General features: G+C 36.1%; 1 protein-coding gene and 1 non-coding gene across 13 annotated transcripts in view; both read left to right on the forward strand.

Moving 5' to 3' along the window:
• Positions 1-25,877, forward strand: part of SLC4A7 (solute carrier family 4 member 7) — a 99,945-nt gene that overhangs the window by 34,781 nt on the left and 39,287 nt on the right. For 4 of the 12 annotated variants that reach the window (XM_045857333.1, XM_045857336.1, XM_045857334.1 and 1 more), the window contains exons 2-11: positions 151-232; positions 4,002-4,148; positions 7,751-7,889; positions 8,674-8,834; positions 10,711-10,860; positions 13,432-13,800; positions 19,427-19,542; positions 21,570-21,727; positions 23,144-23,231; positions 25,069-25,215. In XM_045857333.1, the coding sequence (XP_045713289.1) occupies positions 151-232; positions 4,002-4,148; positions 7,751-7,889; positions 8,674-8,834; positions 10,711-10,860; positions 13,432-13,800; positions 19,427-19,542; positions 21,570-21,727; positions 23,144-23,231; positions 25,069-25,215 (1,557 nt within the window). Of the gene's footprint in view, positions 1-150; positions 233-4,001; positions 4,149-7,750; positions 7,890-8,673; positions 8,835-10,710; positions 10,900-13,431; positions 13,801-19,426; positions 19,543-21,569; positions 21,728-23,143; positions 23,232-25,068; positions 25,216-25,877 lie in introns of all 12 variants that reach the window. The other 8 variants (XM_045857338.1, XM_045857342.1, XM_045857339.1 and 5 more) reach the window with 3 other exon arrangements.
• LOC123830884 lies at positions 24,676-24,782 on the forward strand. The gene has a single exon (XR_006787823.1). It is a non-coding gene; the product is annotated as a U6 spliceosomal RNA (small nuclear RNA).

Raw genomic sequence — 25,877 nt, forward strand, 5'->3', positions numbered from 1 at the left:
CTTTAAAATGAATGCAGTTAGCTATAATAAAAATGTAGTTCTTTAACAGGATGGCAGTTATGTATTTTTGGGCTATCTCAAATAATGTACCTAGTAGTGGGTCCTTACTATATATTAATTTATGAACCAATGGAAATAATTTCTTTATAGGGTCCTGATGAAGAAGCTGTTGTGGATCTTGGTAAAACCAGTTCAACTGTGAACACCAAGTTTGAAAAAGAAGAACTAGAAAGTAAGTTTGTTTATAATCACTCATGCTTAGCAGGGTAACTTACTAATGAATGTTAGTGTCCTTTTAGATTTACCTACTATTTGTTGAAGCATTTTTTGTTGTTGTGAGGTAGAGCATACACTGGGAGGGGTGTTCAATTATACTTTCTAAATATAATTTCAAGATTAATTCAGCAAACACTCATGTAACCACTACCTATATCTGCAAATAGAACATTCTCTGATTGTTAACTCTTTGTTGAAAGTATGCATAATGTAGATTGTATCACGCAAACTTCATAATGGTTACCACTAGTTAACTTGGAGAATTGAAATGCCACAGTTACAAAATTAGTTAACACTTCTATTGTTTTCATTTTTAGCAGGTTGGGTAATTTGTATTATAAACAAACTAGAGTGCCAGACTAACAAAAGCCACAGTTATCACTAGTTGTCATCTAAATACTTATTTTATAGGTCTGTTACTTAACGTTTTAAAAGGTTATAATAACCTCAACATAGAATTGTGGTGCAGATGAATTGTTTGCCAATCTTTCTTTCCTAGGCAGAAAAAGGTCGTTTCTTTTTTTTTTGTTCATTTTCTTTTCAAATAAATTTAGATTTACAGAAGAGTTGCAAAGATAGTATAGAGCGTGTCCTGTAGACCCTTTGGCCAGCTTTTTCCCTTAACATTTTATGTAACCAGCGTAAAGTTTATGGAAATGAAGAAGAGAGCCTTGGTAATGCTTCTCTGAACTAAACTGCAGGTTTTATTCAGATTCACTGTTTTTTCCAGTGATGTGCTCTTGTCCCAAGGTCCAGATGAACGGTTCAGGATCCAGCCATCTGTTCAGTTGTCATGGCTCCTTCGTCTCCTCTGGTTTCTCACAGTTCCTCCGTCACTCCTCGTTTTTTGTGACCTTGATTTTTTTTTAAAGGTTTTATTTATTTATTTTTAGAGAGGGAAGGGAGGGAGAAAGAGAGAGAGAGAAACATCAATGTGCGGTTGCTGGGGACTGTGGCCTGCAACCCAGGCATGTGCCCTGACTGGGAATCAAACCTGCAACACTTTGGTTCTCAGCCCACACTCAATCCACTGAGCTATGCCAGCCAGGGCTGTGACCTTGATTTTTTGAAGAGGAGTGGTTGAATACTTTGTAGAAGGGAAGTCTCGAAGTTTGAATTTGTCTAATGTTATCATATCAGTAGACCAAGATTCTGCATGTTTGGGGAACATACCACAGAAGTGACTGGCTACTATTCTCAGCATATCACATCTGTGGACATACGATATCATGACTTATTGTCGATGATATTAACCTTGAACACTTGGTCAAGGTGATGTTTGTGGCAAATGTTTTGGTAGACTTATTTTGGGGGCTTTTTGAGAACACATTGTTACATTAAACTCTCCTGTGAAAACTGGTATCGTATGGAGCCACTACTCTGGCTTGTAAAAAGGAAATGAGAAGAGACACGAATGTTCTCCACATTTACTTTCTGAGATAAAACAAAGAAACTGTCTTTTAAATTTGACTTTTAAAGTGTAGACTTATTAGAGTTTCTAGAAAGAAAGAACCTTAGTTCCCAAAAGTTTGTGGTTAGATTCTGTGAATGACAGGGATTATGGAAGTTTAAATTTTAGCAATAATTTCATTAATTCAATTGTATGGTGGTAATATTTAATCCATCACTTACCATTTAGTGTCATCTCTCAGATACATGTGACCTAGATCATGAAGAGAGACACTTGACTGTATTTCTTGGCTTCCTTCAGTTACCCTAAAGCCCCTTAACTTTGCATACTTTGTACGTATCTAAATTTCAGTAGCAAGTTTGAGGGAGAGATTAAGTTTATTTCAGAGTTTGACTAAATAGGCCTTTGATAGTAAAAAGGAAAGAGGAAAGAAAAGTTATGAGAGAACACTTAGGGGGCAATAATAAAAACGGGGGGAAAAAACTTCACATGGCCCGATCTCTCAGTCTTTGGATTCTAACATATTTTAATTTATTTTATCTGAATTGCACACTCATGAATAAATTACTTATTTAATTCTAAATTACTAACTCGTAAAATTCATTTTTGTCTTGGTACATTGGGGCTTTTGTGCCAAAGCCCATTAGTACTAATTGGGGTAACAGCGTGGTAATTTCTAGTACACAGTGATGAGAACTTGTCTCTTTAATTTCAACTTCTCTTTGGTGTTCATAAGAAAATGGTTTCACTAAAATGAAATTGTAAGCTCACTGAATTTTGTTACAGTTTTTTTTTTTACTTTTCTTGAGGTATAATTTATATAACATAATGTTCGCCAGTTTAAAGCATATATAATTAATTGTTTTTTAGTATGCATACTATCTTGTGCATAACCATGCTCTAATTCCAGAAATTTTCTATCATTTCATAAAGAAACCCTTTATAGTTGGTTTTTAGTTTTGGGATTTTCTGGTAAAATACTTTCAAATAATTGATACTGAATTTTGACAGTTCTTCCTCTAGTGCTTACCATGAACTAGGTAGAGTGGTGGGTACTGGGAGAGTTTAGATGATTTTAGTTTAATATGTTTTTATAGGTCTAGTGTCTTTTAGTTTAGAAGGTGATTATTTACTTTGTTGACATGGAAACTGTGGCAACTGAACAAGAAGTCAGGGTGGGTCACCTTTCTGCAGCCTTAGCTGGGAGCGTGTGTGTTGGGTAGCGTGAAGGCTTTGCTGCTTTGTGCGTGTCATAAATGACTGCAAAATCCCTGTGAGTTTGGGCTTCCCAATAAATTGTATCGAGTGGCCCATGTGCCAAGTACAGAATCCACGAATAATCAGGATTGACTGTACTTGTAAACCTTACCTAAAGATGAAGATCTCAAATTTTTTGAGGTAGTCATTTTCTGACCGTTGTATGGGATTTGTTAGGAAAAGAATGACATCAGCATTCGTTTTTCAGCAGATTACTTTTTTATGTTGCTTCTGTGCCAGATAGTTTCTGCCTAGTTGTAAATTAGTTAAATTTGTAGTCCATGACCCCTGTCACTCAACACAGCTTAGATAGGAACCTCAGAAATCACTTTCATGCTTTTTAGTAGTTGACACAGTGCTGCTAGCTGTCTTGCTTCCTGATTCAGTTTTATGAAGTGGGCAAGAGCAGAGATTGCCGTCTGTAACCATTGTGTTGGTCAGAGTACAAACTCAGAATAATGCAACATCAGCAGTAGCTTTTTCCATCCTAAAACTACATCATAACCTTACTGTGTTGCTTTGTTTTCCCAATCTGATAATTTCTGCCTGTTAATTAGACTATCTGGAACATTTACGTTTATTGTAGTCCTCAGTAATTTAGACTTTGATGATTTGAGATTTTCAGAACTTTAAGAAATCAGTAAAAATTTACAAATACCCCAATATAAAGTATTTAATTATCATCAAAGCATATCTCTTAAGAACCACGACTCACTGGGATTGGCCATAAATGTAGGTGGAATAAATCCATGTCCACATCGTATGATTTTAGGAGGGCCAAGCTCTATTTTTCAAAATATCATTCTAGACTTGCCCTCTAGTGCTTACACAAGTAACCATGTAGCTAGTGTGTGTATCAGTCAGTGGTGTTGGGCCTTGCTGTAGCATTTTGTGTAGGGCTCTATAAAATAAGGGAAGTAACAGGAGGCTAACTTTTCAAATTATGTGAATTTATCTGTAATTTTCTTTCATCAGAGTAAGTTGTAGCATCCTTTTGTGCATATCACTTTTTTCCCCTTTTGGAAAACCAGTCATACGTTTCTGAACTTTTTGCCAGGTCATCGAGCTGTATATATTGGTGTCCACGTCCCATTTAGTAAAGAGAGTCGTCGACGTCATCGGCATCGTGGGCACAAGCATCACCACCGGAGAAGAAAAGATAAAGAATCAGATAAAGAAGATGGACGGGAATCTCCTTCTTATGGTAAGAGAAAACTATATTTCTCCATTAACAGTTAAAATAGAAACAGAGACATGGAAATTAGGAGCAATCTGACAGTGACCAGAGAGGGAGGAGAAGGGTAATGAGGAAAAGAAGGTGAAGGGGCTAGTGGGGGAACACGGTAAAGGACCCATGGGCATGGACAATAGGGTGGAGACGGACTGAGGGGGTTGGGCGGGACAGGGGAGAGCAATAGGAGAAAATCGGGGCAACTGTAATCCAACAACAACAACCTAAAAAGTTTAAAAAATAAAAAAATAAAGTTCTTTACTAGAAAGCATTTTTTAAAAAATTAAATATTTTCTTTTAAAAAATGCATGTCCTCAATAACTTAGACACATGTACGTTGAAGAATATTAATTGAAGTAAGAATATATTTCTCACAAGAAAAAAATTTTTATTTTTTAAAAGATTTTATTTATTTATTTTTAGAGAGATGGGAGGGGAGGGAGGGAAAAAGAGAGGGAGAGAAACATTGATGTGTGAGAGATACATAGATTGGTTGCCTTGCCCATGCCCCCAACTGGGGACCTGGCCCACAACCCAGGCATGAGACCTGACTGGGAATCGAATTGGCAACCCTTTGGTTCACAGGCCAGTGCTCAATCCACTGAGCCACACCAGGCAGGGCAAGAAAAGTATTTAGTTTATAGGTTAAGATGTACTTGGGATAAGTGACAAAAGTAAGGAGCTGTGTTTTCATTGTATTCCAGCCTTAGAATTGTAAAAGTTGAGTCTTAGCACTTACAATTCAATTCAGTAAAGTTTTATTTACCTTTTTCTATTATATATTTTATATTTACATAGGCAATAAATAAATGTCTGGAATCCTGAGACTCCTGAAAGAGATTGAATATTTTATTTTATTTTTAAACACTTTGGCCAGAAGATCTTACTAAGCTGGATTTCTTGGTTATCTGTACGTGAGATAGTGTTCTGGTTTGATATTATGGTTTATGAAAGGACAGGGGTTTTGTTTGAAAGTAGAGAAATATGGAAGTACTAAAAGACAGAAGAACTCAGGAAAAAAAGGGCATACTATAGAGGAAAGAGAATGTTAACTGATGATAAATATTGATAGCGCTGATTTAGGTGGTGCTGGGCGGTGGGAAAGGCAAGAACCAGAAAAAAAAAAGCTGTGCAGCCTGAGGAGGAGTCTCAGACATTGCACTGAGTTGACATATAGGAGTCACTGGTTTTTCAGCACAATGTGGGCCCACATGGCCCTCTTTATAATGTGGGTTTTAGGAAACGTGTGTGCGTTCCAGCTCAACAAAACCCAAGGAGAAGAACTGTGAAAAGAATCACACAAAGGCACATGAAACCAAATTGCTGAAATCAAAATGTAACAACTTTAAGTGTATATGCTTGTATTAATAGCTTCAAAATACAAAAACTGATGACATTGAAAAAGAAAAAATACAAATGCTCGATTACAGTTGGAGATTTCAATTCTTATTTCTCATTAATGGATATAACAAATAAACAAGAAAAAAGCAATAATGGTACAAAAGACCTGAATAGCACCATTAGATTGACATTCACATTGATAGAATAGTCTCCAATAATAGCAGAATAGGCATTCTTTACAAGTGTGAATAGAACATTTACCGATAGAGATCATATTCTGGTCTATAAAACAAGTTTTAATACATTGAAAAGGATTGAAGGATATTCTCTGACCACAGTAGAATTAAACGAGAAAGATCTTAAAGAAAATCCCCAAATATTTAGAAGATAAACACGATGTTTTTCAATAACTTAAAAGGTAAAGAAGCAGTTGTTATGGAAATCAGGAAACACTTGGACTCAAGAAAACAAAAACAGTGCAGTCAGTAACTGAGATAAAGTCTTGGCAATTTGAGGACATGCTTCTGATGTGCACAGCCTTTGTTCGGCATGGTAATGTGCAAACTGCCTTCACATTGAAATTCGTTAAATGCAGCTGAAGCAGTGCTGAGAGAAAAAAATATAGCATTAATTCTTATGTTAGAAAAGAAGAAAGATCTTAGATCAAGGATTTCAGTTTTTAACTTAAGAAACCAAGGGGTTTGCTACCTGGGTAGCTGAGCTGGTTTGGGCAGCGTCCTGATAGAACACCAAGGTTGTAGGTTTGATCTCCTGTCAGGGCCCCTGAAAGAATCAAGCAATGAATGCATAAAATGGAATGACAAATTGATGTTTCTTTTTATGATTTGGAAAAAGGCAAGACTGTCCTGTCTAGTCACCTCTATACATGGTACTGGAGAACCTAGCTAGTGTAATAAGGCAAGAAAGAAATTAAAGTCATACAGATTTTGCAAAGGAAGGAGTGAAATTGTTTTTATTCACAGACACAGGGCTATGTATGTAACAAATATGAAGCAATCTGTGGAACTACAGAACTAAGTAAGTTTAGCAAGGTTGTAGGATGCAAAATCAATTATATTTATACGCAGTAGCAATGAACAATTAGAAATTAAAATAAAAAAATACTTTCAGTAGCACCAAAAATTTTACTTGGGGATAAATAAGGTTCAAAACTTTAAGAAGTTTAATCATAGTATGTTTTTGTCCTGCATACGTCTAAAGGTATTCCTTCAATATGCAGACTGATGTCATATACATATTGGAAAATTTTTAGATGTGTTTTTCTCCTGCCTTTCTCCCTATTTATATTGTCCTCTTTCTGAAATTTTTTCTGTTCAACTGCATCTCTTAACCTTTTGTTTTTTGTCTTCTTGTTTGTCATTGATACAGTCTGTCTGATTTCCTTAGAGCTGTCTTTTCCTGTGATAATTCCTTTTAATTTACTCTTTAACCTGTTCTAATATTACTCTGTATTGCATCTACAAGTGCATGAAAGTTTATTTACTTAAATGTCAATGTTGAGTTTGACCTAACTTCTCCTGTTCTGCAGAATTTGAGTTTGTTTTTAATTGATGCTTGTGGTTGTTTGCTAGTTTGTTTTGACTACCCTGGAGTGGAATTTATGGAAATGTCTCTGGGAATCCTCTACCACATAGTTTAAATTCAGATGCCACAAATGGGGTATTTGCTTCTTACAGAGTGTGTCCTGCCTCCCTAACCTCAGCTGATAAGAGCTTTGCGCCTCCATGATGGTAGGAAAAGTCAGTGTACTTCTAGCTTTGGGTTTTCCCATACTTTTTGGAACTTGGGATTTTCTTTTTTCACTCTTGAACTTAGCTACATATTAAATACGTATTATTTCTTGTTCTTTATAATCCAACATTTCCACGTATTTTTAGTGAAGAGAAAGTCCTGTCTTTGAGCATAGTGCTCCAAGTTTTTGGATGGTGATTGTTTTTATTTGTTTGTTTTTACATCAGTTAGTTACAAAATTACTTAGTCTTGCTTATTTTTAACATGGAATCTTCCTTTCTCACCTGTGGATGTGATCTTTCTGTGATTTTTTTTTTCCTGGATGGTTGCACCTGTTTCCTTCCGGAATTATAGTATTTTAAGAATAAAAGAGTTTTGATGATATATCTTTGACAAAAGGATTTCACTTTCAAAAACTGCGAATTTGTCTTTGAATGAATTGAGGAAAATCGTGAGTGCATTTAAATTCTTATTTTGCCAAGACACGCCGTCCCAGAGGGTTCAGTTCATCCTCGGCACTGAGGATGACGACGAGGAGCACATCCCCCATGACCTCTTCACGGAGATGGATGAACTGTGCTACAGAGACGGGGAGGAGTATGAGTGGAAGGAAACTGCCAGGTAATGAACGCCGTCTCCGTGTTTTGCGTGATTGTGGCCTTACCTGATTTCTTCTTGTAACGAGAATATAAAATTGAAATTATCATTATAGGTACATGTTGCTCCAAAACAATGAGCAGAGAATTTCCTCATGTCTGAAAATTATCTTTATTTTTTTCTCTTTATTTTCAAAATTTGTTTCCATAAATATTCCTTACTACTTTGACTTAATGCAAAAGGAGTTAGTTATAGATTTTTTTAAAGTCCTTAATTACAGAAGCAAATTTGAAAAATCAAAATCTTGTGTATTTTAAGTTTAAAAGAAGATTAGAAGTGGAAACTGCAAAGTACCACAGTTTTTGGAGACTTGTTATTGTGATAGTTTAGAACAGAAACAAGAACCACACAGATATGTAACTTGTGACTCATAGGTACTGTAGATCATAGCCTGCCTACTGTATTTTGCTGTGTATAATGTGTTTCCACGTATAATGTACAACCATGTTTTTGCCCAAACTTTCAGGAAAAAAAGCTTTCATTTATGGAATACAGTAAAAACAAAATTAGATACAGAATTTGTTCTACCCATCTATAATGTGCATTCTTATTTTCCCTTAAAAATTTGGGCATTAAATGTGCGCGTTATACACGGCAGAATACGGTAATTGTAAAAATTGTAGCCAATTTTTTTTGGGGTAGTGATCTTTGTTTCTCTTTAAAAGAACAACTTTACATTTATCATATTAAAATAAACCAATGAAAATGTCATTATTTATAAAATGTTTTTATACATTATACTTTCTAGATGGCTGAAATTTGAAGAGGATGTGGAAGATGGTGGTGACCGATGGAGTAAACCCTATGTGGCAACTCTCTCTTTGCACAGTCTTTTTGAACTAAGGAGTTGCATCCTCAATGGAACAGTCATGCTGGATATGCGAGCAAGCACTCTGGATGAAATAGCAGGTTATAGCAAATTGATGCTTTTATATTTAAGTTGTACTGAAATTAGATATACTTGAATAAGTTAAATGCAACTACATTTTGAGCTTCCATTCAGTGTGGGGGCAGTATGAAGAGTAGACATAGAAATGACACTTTTTGCCTCTGATAAGTTTGGAGTCTAGAAGATTAGACATAACTGCGGTATCAGGAAGAAAGTGGGTAGAATCATAGTCCAGATATGGAGTCTGTTTTCTGGAAATGTAGAGGAAAGAGCTTCCTGTTTCTCTGTTTTCTGGACGGAGGTGTCCGGGGAAGATCTACAGAATACATTAACTGTACAACTAACTTACGGAACTTTGAACACATGGGCACATGCGGCGGTTAGTGTAAGAGAAAAGTGGTCTAAGGAGGATGAAGAGAAGGAAGGAAAGTCTAGAAAGAACAGACAGGTGTACTTTCAGGAAAGTCCGTGTGAGTGTACATATTTCTTGAATAGTAATTGGAGACAGGTTTGGAAAATAAACTAGAGATAGGTTGTGACTAGTCTTGAATTGCGGGATTAGGAAATTGGATTTTATTTGGTAGGCAATTTGGCTCTTGAGTGATGCTTCAGTTGGAGAGTCGTGAAACCCAGCGTGTGTCAGGAAGATCATTCTGGCAGGAATATGCAGGGTGGCTTTGGACCAGGAAGTGGTTAGAAGCAAGTTAGGCCAGTTATTCTACCGGAATAGTTTCAACCAAGGAAATGAAATGTACTGTGGAGATGGACAGTAGAAAAACACCTGTGGTAAAGCTATTTCACTATTAATTATAACTGCTCAAAACTAACACTGAGTTCAGTGTAATGATTTGATAGGGGACTACCTTTACAGATTGCTCCCATGGAAAAACAAACAAAAAAATCTATAGTATTTGATCTTCAAGAGAACCAGATTGTTAGATTTGACCACATGTTGCAATCCTTTAAAATTATCACACGAAGTCCTTACTTTTTTGTGTTTATGAGGGAAAATTTGAATTAGGGGTATTGAAATTTGAACATATGGGTCTTCGGCTTTGTGATTATCACATAACACAATGCAGTAATATTTCAGCCCGTGTTTTGTATAGTCCTCCGTCGCTTGTACGGCAGCCTGCAGTCATTGTGTTAATGTTACAGTTAACCTGTTAGGTTGGTCCCCTCCAGGTTTCTTTTGGAGCAATCATACAAGTTTGAAGGCTTGGCACTTTTGTGTTTGGTGACACTACTTACAAATATTGATATATACTCCATAAGTTAAAAATAGTCCAGTCACCACCGTAATTTGTAAAATGTCATCGCCATCAATCTCCCCATCTCCTCCACCCCCATCTTCCTAGAACTGATTACTTCGTGATATTTTATCTATTTGCTCCTTGGATGTTCTGCCTCTGGAAGAGTGAGAGTAAAAACTTGATCTGCTTAGTTAACTGCTGCATTCCCAACACATAATGGCTACTCAGTAAATAGTTAAATGATTAAATGAATGAGTCCAGAAATTCAGCTTCGGGGAAAAGTATGAGGTGAAGCAATAAAATACCTTCACTTCTTAGGAAGCCAGTATTATTGAATATTCAGTTTAGTAGAATTGATTCTATCCATATCAGGAAAGCACTTTCAACTACAGGGAGGCTGTAAGTGTAGAACAGCAGTCTTTTTTTACATAATAGTACTTACTAATATGAGGGTCTCTGAGTAACTGGTTCATTTTTGTTGGATAATGTTCGTATTTACCTTTGTGCATACATTATTCAGTATTAGCAAAGAACAACACTTTCCAGAGCTGTGTAAGAATCTTCTTTTTCTAGTACGGTTTCATTTACAGTTTTATCTAAGTGTGTGTTGGTTTGTTTATCTATTTATTTTTTCTCTGACTAGATATGGTATTGGACAACATGATAGCCTCGGGCCAGTTGGATGAGTCCATTAGAGAGAATGTCAGAGAAGCTCTTCTGAAGAGACATCATCATCAGAATGAGAAGAGATTCGCCAGTCGGATTCCCCTTGTTCGATCTTTTGCAGACATAGGCAAGAAACATTCTGACCCTCACTTGCTTGAGAGGAATGGTGAGATAAGTTGTGGCATCCGATTTTCACTAACACTTCCGTTCTAACAGCACTCCAGTGTGTTCGAGTTAGCGTTTGAAAGGAAGACATTTTTTCCAGATAATTACATAGGTCATTTTATCACCATTTTATTTATTTTTTTTAAAAAGTGTTCTTTGTGTATTTCATACTATTTCTAAAATGCCTTTCTTTACAATATGACAGGATTATCTTTAGAAACTATTTAAATAAAACACTTCAAGCATTCACTCTGTCCATGCAGCACACTTAGGTATCAGTAATGTTTAAACACTACCACTCTATCTAACCCTGGATTATTTCTCCTTCCTGCTTTTTTATTTCTGCTCAAAAATTCTGGTGTAATTGATGAAAGAGGCATAAATTATCTATAAATTTAGTTTAACCTTTTAAAAATTCTAAATCTTGGGTAGAACCTTAATTACCTATGTTAGATTTTTCCTAATTTTTTTTTTTATCTCTTGAATATACTTTATTGGATGGGCATAACAAGTGTTTTTGGGTTGGTTTGCTGATTTTACTGATCTGTATTTACTTACACAGTTTGTGAAAAGTTTTCAGGGTTGCTCCTGTCTTATTCTAGGGGTGACAGAGGGCGCAGACCCAAATACATATCCCTGCTCTGCGCCCACACTCACAGTCTAGCAGTGGGTTCTGTATGGGAAGTGGGGAGGCAGTGGGTTTTTTTAGGCATTTAACTTTTGTCACTGTCTTAACACTCGAACCCTTGGAGGTGTTGCCTTGGCTCTTTTTAAAGCAGAGGATTACATCACTGGGGTTCTATTTTGGCTCTCCAAGAGAGCTGATGACAGCGGCTCTGGAAAACCCAGGTGCAAAGGGTTAGAGTTGCTTTGTGAGGGCACTGTTTCCTCTAGCTGCTACTATTAGCCAAGGCTTATGAGGATTACAGTGACCAGGAGTGGGGGATGGGCCACAGTGTCTTTCTGTCTCTGAAATGATAGAGCGGATTGTAAGTGGTCTTCAGGCAAACAGACATAGGTGATAGGGTTTAATACTGTATCTAAAATGGACAGTAATCATTGTTTGCAGCTCAGTGTAAAATACTTGCATCCATTTTCTTCTGAGCGTTTGACCACTAAAAGAAAGTATTTTTATTCTGTTTTAAATTGTGACTTTGTATAGTTACGGAAGCTTAAGAATAAAAGAAATCTCTTAGGATCCTAAGTTCAGTTTAAAAGCTAGCCATCTCTGTCACATTTTGCCTCTCATTTTCATCTTTTATGTGTTATATATTTTCTACTTTTGTAAAGTGAGTTTATTTACCCAGAGAGACCCTGTTAAATCTTTATTTCTCATATGCACTGTGTCCAGATTATTTTCCAGTTGTAATTTGGTTCCTTTTAATCGTAAGACAATGGCTGTTTTCTTTTAAATGCCATTTTAGCATGGGAACTTTGTTATTTTGTTGTATTGTGTTATAATTTAACAGCTTTCCTGCATGGAGCTTACTTCTCCACTAAGTGGCAGTTGTTTCTGGATTGAAGACTTATCTTTATTTTTAATATGTCTGGGGTCTCTCGAGCAGGTAGCTTTGATTACTTGGACTTAGATCATATGGGATTGATTGTTATAAATCTCATTTTCCTAACAACAATGTAATTTCATTAAGGTATATTTCATAGAATAGGTGTTTGAACAATGAGTATCCATTACCTTGTGAAATATGCTAAACTGACTTTTGTTATTGCAGTTGGTGAGAAATACTTCATGCTTATCTCGTTAGATTAATACTGTCCATGTTTGTTTAAATTTATCTGCTGTATTACAGATAAAAGCCGATTTGAGGATATTTATTAATATCTTCAGAGAGCTCAAGAATATGTACTCTTTAAAATTGACAATGTTTTTCTTTTAAAAAATTACTGTAACTTGTATAATGTTTTTAAATTTTACTTTGGGAGAACTATGAATAGGTGATGTACTGTTGACTTAATGTTTTAAAGATTAGATGTAAGTTACGAATTATTAATATTGTTAATGTGGACTTTTCTGGTGAGAGATAATTATCTGTAGTGGTTTGGTACAGTATAGGATAAATACACTAAAATAAGCTGTTAGTGCTGGTAAGTTTTGTTTTGGGTTCTAGTTCTTAGATTTTTGTATTATGTTCTTATTTGGTATTTATCATTTATTTAACCAGCATCTTTGCATTGATAGTGTTCTTTTTTTTAAAAGCCACACTATTGGGCATTGTTATTACTAACAATATTGTCCCCTATAATCTACAGTAGCATTGCTTTATTATTATTATTATTATTATTATTATTATTTATTATTACTACATCTTCAGGGTACTAATTGTAGCGTAAGCAATTTTTCGGTGACTTTCTAACACTTAAAGACCTGGTTGCCATGCTAACCCTGATAGCATGAATTTGAAATGTTGGGTCTTTAAAGCTTGCAATTTACAGTGTAAATTGATTTTTGTGTGTGTGTTTCTATTTGCCTTCGTCAGTGAACTTCATTGTTTTTCATTTATTTGTTTTATCTCAGGGGAAGGCCTTTCAGCCTCCCGCCATTCTTTGCGAACAGGTCTGTCTGCCTCAAACCTTTCATTGAGAGGAGAATCGCCTTTATCTCTTCTTCTCAGTCATCTTCTTCCTTCTTCGAGAGCTGGAACCCCTGCAGGCTCAAGGTGTACCACCCCAGTGCCCACCCCTCAAAACAGTCCTCCTTCTAGCCCTAGCATCAGTCGCGTGACCTCCAGAAGTTCCCAGCAGAGTCAGCTGCAGGTCCCAGAGCTACTGGTGTCTCCTGCCAGTGATGATATCCCCACAGTAGTCATTCATCCGCCAGAGGAAGACTTAGAAGCGCTGAAAGGCCAGGAGCAGAAGAATGAGGAAAATGTTGACATAACTCCAGGCAACTATTCAAACTCCTCCATGTGTGGTGCTTTCTGCCTCTGGATCACATGCACTTGGAATGCCCTTTGTAGCACCTGGCTTTAGTGGCATTTGTAGATGATGCTTATGATTTATTTTGACTTCTGCATGGTTTTTTCCCTTTATATACTATATTACAGAAAATAATAGCATTATTAGAAATTTGACGTGAAGACTACAGAGAAGACTACACCATAATAACTTCAGCCCTTAGAGAAATTTTTGCTGAGGTTTGTCAGGTCAAGGCATTTGAATGGTTCAGGAAAACATAGGTGTTTTTATATGTAATCTTTTCATTTGCCATGATTTTTAGGAAATGGTGGCTTTTCTTGTGCATTCATAAGGTGAATGAACACACTGTACATAAATTATAGTGAGGGGAGGTGCCTTTTATCTTCTGTGTGGTGCTTTCACCCAGCGAAGGCAGTATGGTATGACCTTCCTAACAATAATAGGGGGGATGTTCTTGTCATTTGTCCCTTAAAAGACTGATGTTCCCCAGTGACTGCCTGGGATCATTCTTTCAAGAGTAGTGTTATATTTTCGAATACATTTTAGTTGTCCCTTATTTAATTCATGTTATATCTATCTTTAATCCAAATTTATCTTGAACTTTTTAAGACCAGAGTTCCTATAGTGTGTCTAGAGTATATTTTTGTGTGCGAATTAAAAAAATATTTCTTAGTGGATAAAAGTTATGGAACTTATTTAAGGGTTACATATTATGAAAAATTTTGCCTCTTTTATATTAGTGATTTGTCCATTTTTACATATATTTATGCCCAATTCATATAAAGTATTCTTTAGTGACTATTTTACTGATAGTCAAGCATCAGTGTGATGTATTTGAATCCTAACTAGTGTTTTTAATGACATAAAATTCTCTATAATATTAATAATATCTAATATTTCAGTGGTAGTTTATAATCATTAAATTAGCCTATTGGTATAGAAATTTGTGCAGATAGGTGGATGTAAGTATCTTTAGAAACTCAGAAAAAGTAATTTTCCCTGGATTGTGCAAGCTGGTGACAGCCAGAGTCCTCTGCCTGAAAATCTCTGTGCTCCTCCCACTGTGTGACCAGCCTCTCACTCTCTATTGGCTGTATCCATGCATGCTGAGTACATTTAATTAAAGCTCATTGTTGTTGCCAAAAAATGATATACTTTTTTTAAAATCCTCACCCGACGGTATGTGTATTGATTTGAGAGAGAGAGAAAGAGTGAAAGAGACAGAGACATTGAGACATTGATGTGAGAGAGAAGCATTGATCTGTTGCCTCCCCTATGCGTGCCGACCAGGGATTGAACCTGCAACCTTTTGGTGTACAGGATGATGCTCCAACCAACTGAGCCACCTGGCTGGTGCAGTGATACACTTTTAGAAGTTAAAAACTGGAAGCTTTGTGGCTAAATCATTGTAACATTAATTATGATCGCAGTTATAGCCACCCTTGTATTATAGTTTGTTCTATACACAGGTATATGTGCTTTTCATATATTGTATTTCTAAGTCTCCTCACAGTTTGATGAGGTTTGTGGTATTATCCCTATTTTACAAATGAAGAAAACAAAGACTTAGAGAGGTTAAAATTGTACCGTAAATGACCAGAGCAAGGAATTGGACCGAGATCTACCCATAACAAAGCCTAATAGTATAGTTACTTATTGTAAATTTTACTACTTTTTAAAAAAGATATAGTGTAATAATGAGGTAACTGAACTAAAATCAGAAACAAAACCTAGAAATTATTATTCAGAAATAATCATCCCTCTTAATTATAAAGAACCAGCAAGATTTACTGTTTTTCTTGAGCAAAAGTAGTTATAAAGTTATATCTTTGCATTTGTTTTTACTGATATCTGTCAGTAACACTGAGTATTTCTTGTTTCACCAGCTTTTAGGTTATTCATAATAAGGCACTACAAATTTTCTATAGGAAGGGACATAGGAGTCTCAATGACTTGTTAGGCCCTGTCATTAGGGATAAGAGGAGCAATTAGCTGAGACTCGAGGAAGACAGTTTCTTTTCCTCCCCTGCCCTAAGTATGCCATGAGATTTATAAGCCTTTCTAAAGAAAAGGAATTAGAATGGGAAAGAGAGGGGGAGTTTCTAAAGAAAAAGCTCACAGTTACTGTTCAGGAAGATTGCTGTACAAGGATGTAATTAAAATGATAGGAACGACTATATGCTATTCCCTGTTTAATTACCTTGGTGCTTAATGCACCTAGAAACTCTTGTTTCCTTGAAGTCTGATGTTGTGTTAAATGAGGAAGAAGGTGTCCTCAGCATAATTTGGAAAGTCTAATGTTGTAGACGTTTGTGCTATGGGTCATTCATTACCTGTGCATACCCAGAGTGAAAAGGAAAGTGGTGTTTCCCATTAGGTTTTTTTTTTTTTTTTGAGAATAATTATATGTGAAAGAGGTACTCATTTCTGGGATTTGTAACTGTCTTCTAACTCAGGGATTTTAAACTATGTGCTGCAAGAATTTTTAAAACATGAAATACCTGACATTTAGTCAGAAGCACTGACTTTTTTTTCCCTTAGATTGTCAAATAAAAAATGATAACAGCCAACACAACCATAGTTGTCTGGTGTGAATGCCCTGTCTCGAACCATAGATACTTGTATGTAGGTCATGTAATAGAATTTCATCTTACGATCATGTTGCATAATAAGGTTGCATCTGATTGGTTAATTCTTGATACCAGAAATTCTTTTTTTTTTTAAAGATTTTATTCATTCTCAGAGAGGGAAGGGAGGGAGAAAGAGAGAGAGAGAGAGAAACATTAATGTGCGGTTACTGGGGGTCATGGCCTGCAACCCAGGCATGTACCCTGACTGGGAATCGAACCTGTGACACTTTGGTTTGCAGCCTGCACTCAATCCACTGAGCTATGCCAGTCAGGGCCTGATACCAGAAATTCTTATATACAAAATATATTTTTTTAAAAAGTCACTTTGGAGCAAAAAGGAAATTGTTATTTATTACTAGGTTATTATTATTATTATTATTATTATTATTATTTGTAAAGCAATTAAAGTTATACTTTTTTTTCTTGGATCAGCAAAAAATAATATATTTTTTTGTGCTGCAGAATCTAATAGGTAGTTTATGTGTGACATGAGATGGAAAAGGTTGAAAATGGCTGTTCTAACTCACTGTTTCCTGATGTTGGCACAGTTAGCGTTTGCCATGGGACCCTTCTTTGTTGTAGGGGCCTGCGCTGTGCACTGCAGGGCGCTGGGCAGCATCTCTAGCCTCGCTTCATGCCGCCAGACATTGCCAGATGTCTCTTGGGGGACAAATATCTTTCCAGGTTGCAAACCATCATGCCAACTGCTTCTACTTTTCAAACTTTTAATGACAGAAAACTCTGATAACTTTGATTTATCTTTCTCTAGTATGATTTTTGAATCTCAGTGTTGCTTTTGTATATACACATATATTTTTTTCTTTTTTTTTTAAGCAAAGAAAGATTGTTCTTCTGAGTTATCTGTGCTAATGACAGTTTTAACTTTGGGGAATTTACTCATTGAATGCTGAGCACTAGGAATTTTTTGAAGGAGCCAAGGGACTTTTTTTACTGATTGAGAAGAGAGCTTTAGCTTAGTTGAGATTGAGAAGAGGAAGGACGACATAGAGAAGATAATGTTGGAAAACTAACACGTACCTGACATGGTGTTTTTCACAGGTTCCAGATGGCCAAGTGAGCTAAGTGTCTTCAGGTCACATCTTCTAGTTTTGACAATATCTAGTTTCCCATCATTTCTTCTTCCCATCCCTACTTTAACCTTACTGTCCCTCAATAATCTTCTCCTCCTTCTACTCTTCTCTCCAACATCTGTTTGCTGGAAACTGTGCTCATGTATTCTTTCGTTAAACATCTACAGATTGAATATTTTCAATAGTTGCAAGTTTATATATATTGATGCTCTGTTGCACTTGGTGCCAGAACCTTAATGATATTTGTCATTTTCTTTTGTGGGAGTTGGTGGAAACCGCTGGAAATACTAGTTACTCTCTCACCCTGCTTGGCCCCGTATTGTACTATAGGAGTGGATTCTGTTCTGGGAGTTCAGGGACAAAGGTCAAAGAAGAGGAATCTTAATAACTTTCCTGTGCTAAGCTAAAATGCTGAAGAATGAGTTAGGTTTTAGGAAATACTTTACTCCAGAATTCTTTAACACTTCCAGAGAATGAGCATGTGGCTAAATAGATGGGATGTGCTTTTTTATACTGCGATCTGGGGCCGCAGTGACATCTTGCATTAGGTATTCAGTAGAGAAGCAGATACCACAAAGGCCTTCTCTCACTGAGTGTGAACACCAGACTAAATGACTAAGTTTCAGTTATAGTGTGTTGTATTCCAGAAAGATGAAAACTTCCTTAGATACATCAAATATTTGTGATGTGCTTAAAATTCTGGGTCTGTTTACCAACGATTAACCATAAGGTTTATAAGAAGGAGCCACCAGCAGTTTAATTGAGTTTCGGTGGGTCACTAGATTACCGTGTGAGTGGCAGAGTTTATAGTCAAGTCAGTCTGTTGTAACTCAGTTTAGTGCCTTTTCTCCTAGGGTGCATAGTGATCTATGTTCTTGAACTAAGAATCTTGGGTGTTATAGAAATCTGTGATATACTTTAAAATTGTTGAGATTTGAACCTTTTGCAGAATTCATGGTGGTAACAATGGGTTACATGGTTCAGGCGTTGTTATGTTGTTTTATTGCTGTGCAGTGTTGCTGCCGACTGTCACTTGAAATAAGTGCAGTGATGCTGAGACAGACATCATTTGTAACCAAACACGCTAGTAGTTTTGTAGAACATATATCTGTCTATTGTAATCCAGACAAACTAATTTTCTACGTTTGTCTGGATCTTAGAAATTGCGTGAATTACTTAAGAGTCACATAGCTTACAAAGTGGCAGAAAGTGCTTATTTCAATACTGGTCTGTTGGATTTAAAAAACCCTTACTCTTTGTATTTATATTATAAAAATATTGCTATTATATTATAAGGTATTTTGTAGTAGACAGCACGTAAATGTTACCCAACAGAAATGAAAATTCTTGAGGAAACTGTTATGATTATGGAGGATTATGGTAAATTTAACCTACATTTAGCTGATACAGATCTTAAATGTTCAGAGTTACGTTTAGTATTTATCAGAAAATTTATATTGTTATTGTCGCAAGCATGCTAAGTGTGGCTAGGCGTCATTACCCTCCAGAATCCACACATATATTAGGTGTGCTGGAAGTGTGATCTCTAGGCAGCTGTAGTGATATTACTCAGCCTCAGGCCTTCCCTCTTCTGTGGTTCCGCACCTACTCACTCTTTTTCTTTCTGCAAAGGCCACCATTTTTGTAAATTCTGATGATACTGTTGTACATATTAAAATGTATAGCTGTATTATTGCTTAAAATATTATTCTAGTCTTGCTGGTTTGGTACTAACACTTGGCACTTTTATTTATTTTTTTTTACCTTGCACATTTGCTTTTAATAAACCATCACTTTCAGGATATGAGCAGAGTTAGGTTACAAAGTGAACTTTCTCCTTACTAACTTGGAATTTGCTTATTCTTAAATACAGGTATTTTGGCCTCTCCACAGTCTGCACCTGGAAACCTGGACACTAGTAAAAGTGGAGAGATTAAAGGTAATGGAAGTGGAGGCAGCAGAGAAAATAGTACTGTTGACTTCAGTAAGGTAATTCTCTCATTAACTATGAATCTTCCTAATCATTCTTACTGAGAAAATGGCTAGCAATGTGCCTTTATTAGCATTGATTATAATAACTTTTGAATAGATAGGTGCTTACAAATCTGCGTGTGTTGCTTGCAATAGGTTAATTTAAGGTCAGAAATTGTGGGGGAGGTGACAGTCTCAGAGCACTTGAATATAACTGTATCTTATGTATCTTATTAGTTTTAAATTCTGTCAGGAGAATGCGAATAACAGTATTTTCTTCTGTACCTACTCATAGATACCGTGAAACTTCAGTACCTTTGAAATACAGTCATTTGTTCTAACAGCAGCTACCACCACTAGAAAGATTAATTCTGGGAATGCTATTACAGCAATAGTAGTGACTTCTGCCTTTCCTTCGCTGTAATGTGATCCCAGAATCACTGCCTTATGCTGTCAGTACTTAATGGAATGTCATTGGGAAGCATATCACTGCTTCCCCAGAGTAGGTGAAGGCACAGATTTAAAAACAACTTGTGTATCTCAATGAAACCATCTACCAACTAAACCAACTAAAAAAAACCTGAAATGATTTTTTCATTTTGGTAGATGAGTATTTAGGTGAAATAGAAAAAGGAAATATTCCAAAAAGGGGGGCAAAGAATTATAAGTTCAAGTAACAGTTGAGTGTAAGGCATATTATTATATTGTATGAGTACTGCTTCTGCATAATTGGTTCTGTGTGGCCATTTTAATTTAATGCTATTAATTTGCTACAGGATACTTTCAGTGCTTTAATATTTTTATATTCCAGTGTCAGACATTTAATTAAATGTGATTATTTCAAATAACACTTTATTTCTCTTCAGTCTTTAATAATGCAAATATAGATCATATTTTGTAAGAAACAAGTTTAAATGGTGGTTTGTGTCTATGTAACTTTGCTGGGTTTTCCGCTGCACAATTATAAAAAGCCTCGCATATGGGACAGTGACCGTGCATAAGGGCCGTTGTACTTTGACCTCTGTGTTAACTCGATTCTGTTTTTATTGGTGCTCCTGTTGTTTCAGATGAGTGAAAAGTGTTCAGGAACTAAACTGCAATTTATTCTTGTTAAACGAATATGTTAATATAATTTACATTATAGATCTCCTCTAGACATGGCAGGTGCCGTTTTTTATTTTTGTTCCTCTGTCACAGTTGTAAATTTTTTAATTGGCCTATCCTTGTGTACACCTCCTTGTCTCCTGTTGGGCAGGAGTCTGCCTCCTGGCACTGTAGTTGTGGCACACTGGGTGTGGGACTCAAGAGGCCCGCCGTAAGTGCTGGTTTTCTTTTTAATAGATAGCCCTGTGAGTGGTTGTTTAGTGCCTTGTGTGAAACCGTATCAATGATGGAGTTCCCGTGCTTTAATACTATGTTTGTAACCTCTTCTTTGTAATTATACACAGACAACCAAATTTGACCATATGGCACTACCGTGTATTTACACCAGTCATGGCTATTTATTTTAGTTTTAAATAAAAATAAAAGCATTTCTTCCACTTAATGAAAATACTGGGAAATGCCCAGAGTTCTTTAAAATTAAAAGGACTTATTAAAAAATACAAAGGGACTAATTCATTTCTAAGATTAACCAATAGATTCTTATGAAATAGTTTTTTTAGCACTGTGTATAATTTCACGAGCCGTTGTTAGTTTGTAAACTATATTTTTGTCCTTAACAGTTTTTGATGAATAGTGCTATATTCATTGAAACTTTTCTCTGCTTCCTATGTTTGATGATTTAGATTTCTGAAATAGTAAAGATTATCACAGTTAAAGCGGCTGGGAGTACTGTTTCCTAGATGTATTTTGCTTGCTTTTTTGTATTTGTCTACTCCATTCTTTGTATTTGTAAGAATTTTGGTATTTATTCATTCATTAGATCACCAGTTTTGATTAACAAATGCTAGTCTTAAAAGCATCTTTTCTTTCCTGTTTCTCTTTAAATAGTCTTATAAACACCATGCAAATTTTATTTTACACTACTATTTATTTGTCAATAGGTCGATATGAATTTCATGAGAAAAATTCCCTCGGGAGCTGAAGCATCCAATGTGCTGGTGGGGGAAGTGGACTTTTTGGAACGACCCATCATCGCGTTTGTGAGGCTGGCTCCCGCTGTTCTGCTCTCAGGGCTGACCGAGGTCCCTGTTCCTACCAGGTAGAGAGGCGGTTCTCGCTCACGTCTGAAAGTGTTTTTTTCTCCTACTGAAAGAACATGTTCCTTTATGTAATAAAGGGTCATTTTGTTAATATCGTCTTGTACCTTGTGCTTTGACTATTAGGGGATAAAAGAATGATCTCTCTTTCTGGAACTCAAAATATTTACATTATGCATAAAAATTAAAATAGCAGTAATATCCATAAGAGCAATTAGCAGGCTGTGTTGTAAGGAGTAGTCAGTTCTTTAGCTATTGACTGTTTAAACTTAATTCTAAATGAGAATAATTTAAACTTTTTAAAAAATATTATATATCTCCATATTCCTAATTTACTTGTTTAGGAGTGCATCTTTTTTTTTTAAAGATTTTATTTATTTATATTTAGAGAGGGAAGGGTGGGAGAAAGAGAGAGAGAGAGAGAGAAACATCAGTGTGTGGTTGCTGGGGGCCGTGGCCTGCAACCCAGGCATGTGCCCTTACTGGGAATCGAACCTGCGACAGTTTCGTTCGCAGCCCATGCTCAATCCACTGAGCTATGCCAGCCAGGGCAATTTAAACTTTTTTAAAAATTATTTTTATAATAGTAAATCTGAAGAATTAAGTGCAACTTAATTGAAATGCACATGCCTATTTTCAGTATGCTTTACTGAGGTACATTAATGGTGTGGTATTAAGATAAATGAGAAAAACAATTCCATAGATTCATATTTAAGTTTTTAGAGCAGGAAGATGAATACTTCCTAATTTGGAAAAGTGTAAATGTTAATATTTTCCTGTTGTGTTAATAAGGACTTAATTAAGTAGGAAATTAAACATTTTTATTTAGTCACTATAAAGAAATGAAAAAATCAAATCATATGAGCTTTGATGTTGAATTGGGAGTTGTAGATAAAAATTCTTTTTCCTTCCAAAGAAATTAGTTCCTTATTTGCCAAATGAGAGTTTTTATCCAGATTATATTTTGAGTGATTTTGGATTTTTTTGTGTGTATTCTTTACTCTTTTATTAGGCAAACCTTACTTTTAAGTATTTCAGTGGGATTGATGTTCACTAATTTATTGTTTATTTATTTTGTCAAACAGACTAGAAAAAATTGTTAGCTCAAGTTCAAAAGGATATAGAAGATGGGAACTTTTAATGCAAAGCGCTCAATTCCTTAATTACTGTCTTACCCTAAGGAAGACGGGGTGTAATAACTTGGTGGAAAGTTTATTATGAGTGCCTTTTTAGTTTTGTGATCTGCTCTAGTTTGAGTGGAAATGCCAGCCTTTTACAGTGATTGGTGCGGGAGGGTGATAAAGTGGTCTTAAGTGTTGTTTTGGGGTTTATACTTCAGTGATTTTTTTTAATGATTTCTGAGATTTATGTGTGTATGTCGTTTGTGTTTAAATCTGTGTATTTTACTGTTTTCTTAGGTTTTTGTTTCTGTTACTGGGTCCAGCAGGAAAGGCACCACAGTACCATGAGATCGGGAGATCAATAGCCACTCTCATGACAGATGAGGTAACTGAAGTGCCCTTTGAAGTGGACACTGATTATGAAGTGTATAACATGTTAAATTCTAAGTTCTCTTTTATAGTGAAGCCTAAAAATTGTCCTTGATGTCTTTACTATTTTATCTTTTATTCCCTCGTTTCTTGATTGAATTTATTGGGGTGACATTAGTTAGTAAAACTGTGTAAGTTTCAGGTGTATCTCATATTCACTCTTTGACTATTTTGCCTTTGCTAAAGGTCTTCAAGATGTTTCTGTCAGGAACAGTGGATATTTTTTGGTGTTTTCTTTATTTTCTCCCCTGCATTTGAAACTATTGATTACTTTCTATAATTTTTCTTCATTCTGGATTTTAGGATATCATTTCTTTTGGGTTTCCTCAGGACTTTGTCTTTCTGCCTTTCTCTCCTTTTTCTCTACTTTCTCTTTTCTGTTTGCAACCTTCACCTTTGACCATGACCTAGCTGATCAGGACTTTCCTCTCTCTTTGGGAGATAGCTTTGTGGTCAGGCTCCAGACATCTCTGCCCTGTGTCCCTAAGGTCACTGAAGCCTCAACTCTCTGAACTTGACCTCCTTTCTCTGTCCTCTCTCCAACAGTCAGTCACCAGATTCCATTGATTTTTTACTTCTTTAATGCGCTTTGCATTTAATCTGCCATCTCCACTGCAACTTCTCTGGTTTACAGTCTCTTAACCTTCTTCTCTTTGGTGATTAATACAGACTCTCCGAGTCTTTCCCTGACAGCCTTTTGCTCTACGTTACCAGTTACATGCAGATTTGAATATATCATTGTCTTGATGGAGATGTGTCAGTGACATCTCATTACAGATTTATGTTTAAAGTTAAAATCTTTACCATTGTCTTATAAGGGCTGCCTGATCTAGCCTCTGAATACTTCTCGAAACTTCTGCTTTCCCCGCTTTCGCTCTGGCCACGTCCGCTTCCTTTCTGTTCCTCAGCTGTGTTCCGCTCCCTTCTGCCTCTGGACAGTCACAGTTGGTCTTCCCTTCGCCTGAATTCTCTTATCCCATCTCCACCCGACTCTACCCATTTCATTCAGATTTCTCCTACAGTGGTGCCTCCTCTGAGACCTTCCTTTACCCTGCTTTATTTTTATCAGAGCTTTCATTTTTACCTGCAGTTATGTATTTGTGGAATTAACCTGTTTCACTGTCTTTCCTCCTAGGTTCTTGAGTACAGGGACCTTGCCTTATGTGTGTCCATTGCCCTAAGTGCTTAGAATTGTGCCTGGCAAATAGTAGGCACCCAGTAAATATAAGCGATCAAATCAATTATTTATTTAAGTAAAATTGTACATTCATGATTCTTGGTTAAATGACATTAAAATGTCGTAGGAGTGGGAAGACATGCTAGAGTATTGTTTTGTTTGGTAATGAATTGCTGAGTATTTCCCATGTAAAAATTTATGTTTTTAAAAATTGCTTTGTTTTGTGCTCGCTTTGGCAGCACATATACTAAAATTGGAACGATACAGAGAAGATTAGCATGGCCCCTGCGCAAGGATGACATGCAAATTCATGAAGTGTTCCATATTTTTAGGGGAAAATAAAACTGTAACCAAGTGTCTCGAATTTACAAAAAAAAATTACTTTGTTTTAACACATCACTATTTTCTTTTGTTGTTTGTTACTGTTAATTCATGTGATAATACTGATAGTTATTTTTTATAGTTGTTACTCAGGGTGGGGAGGAGATGTATTTGGGATAAGAGGTTAGGTAATTAATTATCTTCATTGTAGACTTATGATATCTGATGTGGACTTACTATGCATAGTCTTTTTTTCCAACTTTAAAATTCTTTTACTCAATTTTTTTTCCTTTAGATTTTTCATGATGTAGCTTATAAAGCTAAAGACAGAAATGACCTCTTATCAGGAATTGATGAATTTTTAGATCAAGTGACTGTCCTACCTCCAGGAGAGTGGGACCCTTCTATACGGATAGAGCCACCCAAAAGCGTTCCTTCTCAGGTAAGAATCTACACAGTCCTTCGAATTATGTTGAGAAACTATTTTGAGTACATCATACATTTAAAAAAACCAGAAGTATGTAGAGCACTCAGAGAAATTGTACCCCAGTATGTCCCTTTTACATTCTCACCCCTTTACCCACCTGCTGTGGCTCACTGTTTGCTGCAGGTCTTTCATTTTTCTTTGGAGTTTTTATTCAGTACAAAGAAATAGGAACATATAGTTTTATTTTTTCTTCTTTCTTACCAAAAGTTAATATACTGTATGTTCTGTTATGAACCTTGCCTTTTTAAAAATAACAGTATATAACCTGGTGATCTGATCATAAAAAATCATAGAACTATTTCTGTTTTTTTTTTCATCGTTTTGTTGTATTCCAGTTACTGAGTATATCCCAGTGTGTTCGATTCCTGGGCTCAGGCTGCGTGCAGCCTTTTGCTCTTACACACCAGGTCACAGCACTCATGTGCCACGTGAGCCTTGCGCAGACAGGGCTGTAGGATAAATTCCCAGAAACAGGATCACTGGCTCACATGACAGTTTGTGATTTTAGTCGATAATTAGCAGGATCTCTTCTTACCCAGTGAACTTCATTCCTCCCAACAGTGATGAATGAAGAAAGGTGCCCGCGTCCCCGCGGCCTCACCGACACAGTGTGTTGT

Source organism: Phyllostomus hastatus, unplaced genomic scaffold, assembly GCF_019186645.2.
Source record: "Phyllostomus hastatus isolate PE091 unplaced genomic scaffold, TTU_PhHast_1.1 phas_scaffold_129, whole genome shotgun sequence".
Lineage (NCBI taxonomy): Eukaryota > Metazoa > Chordata > Mammalia > Chiroptera > Phyllostomidae > Phyllostomus > Phyllostomus hastatus.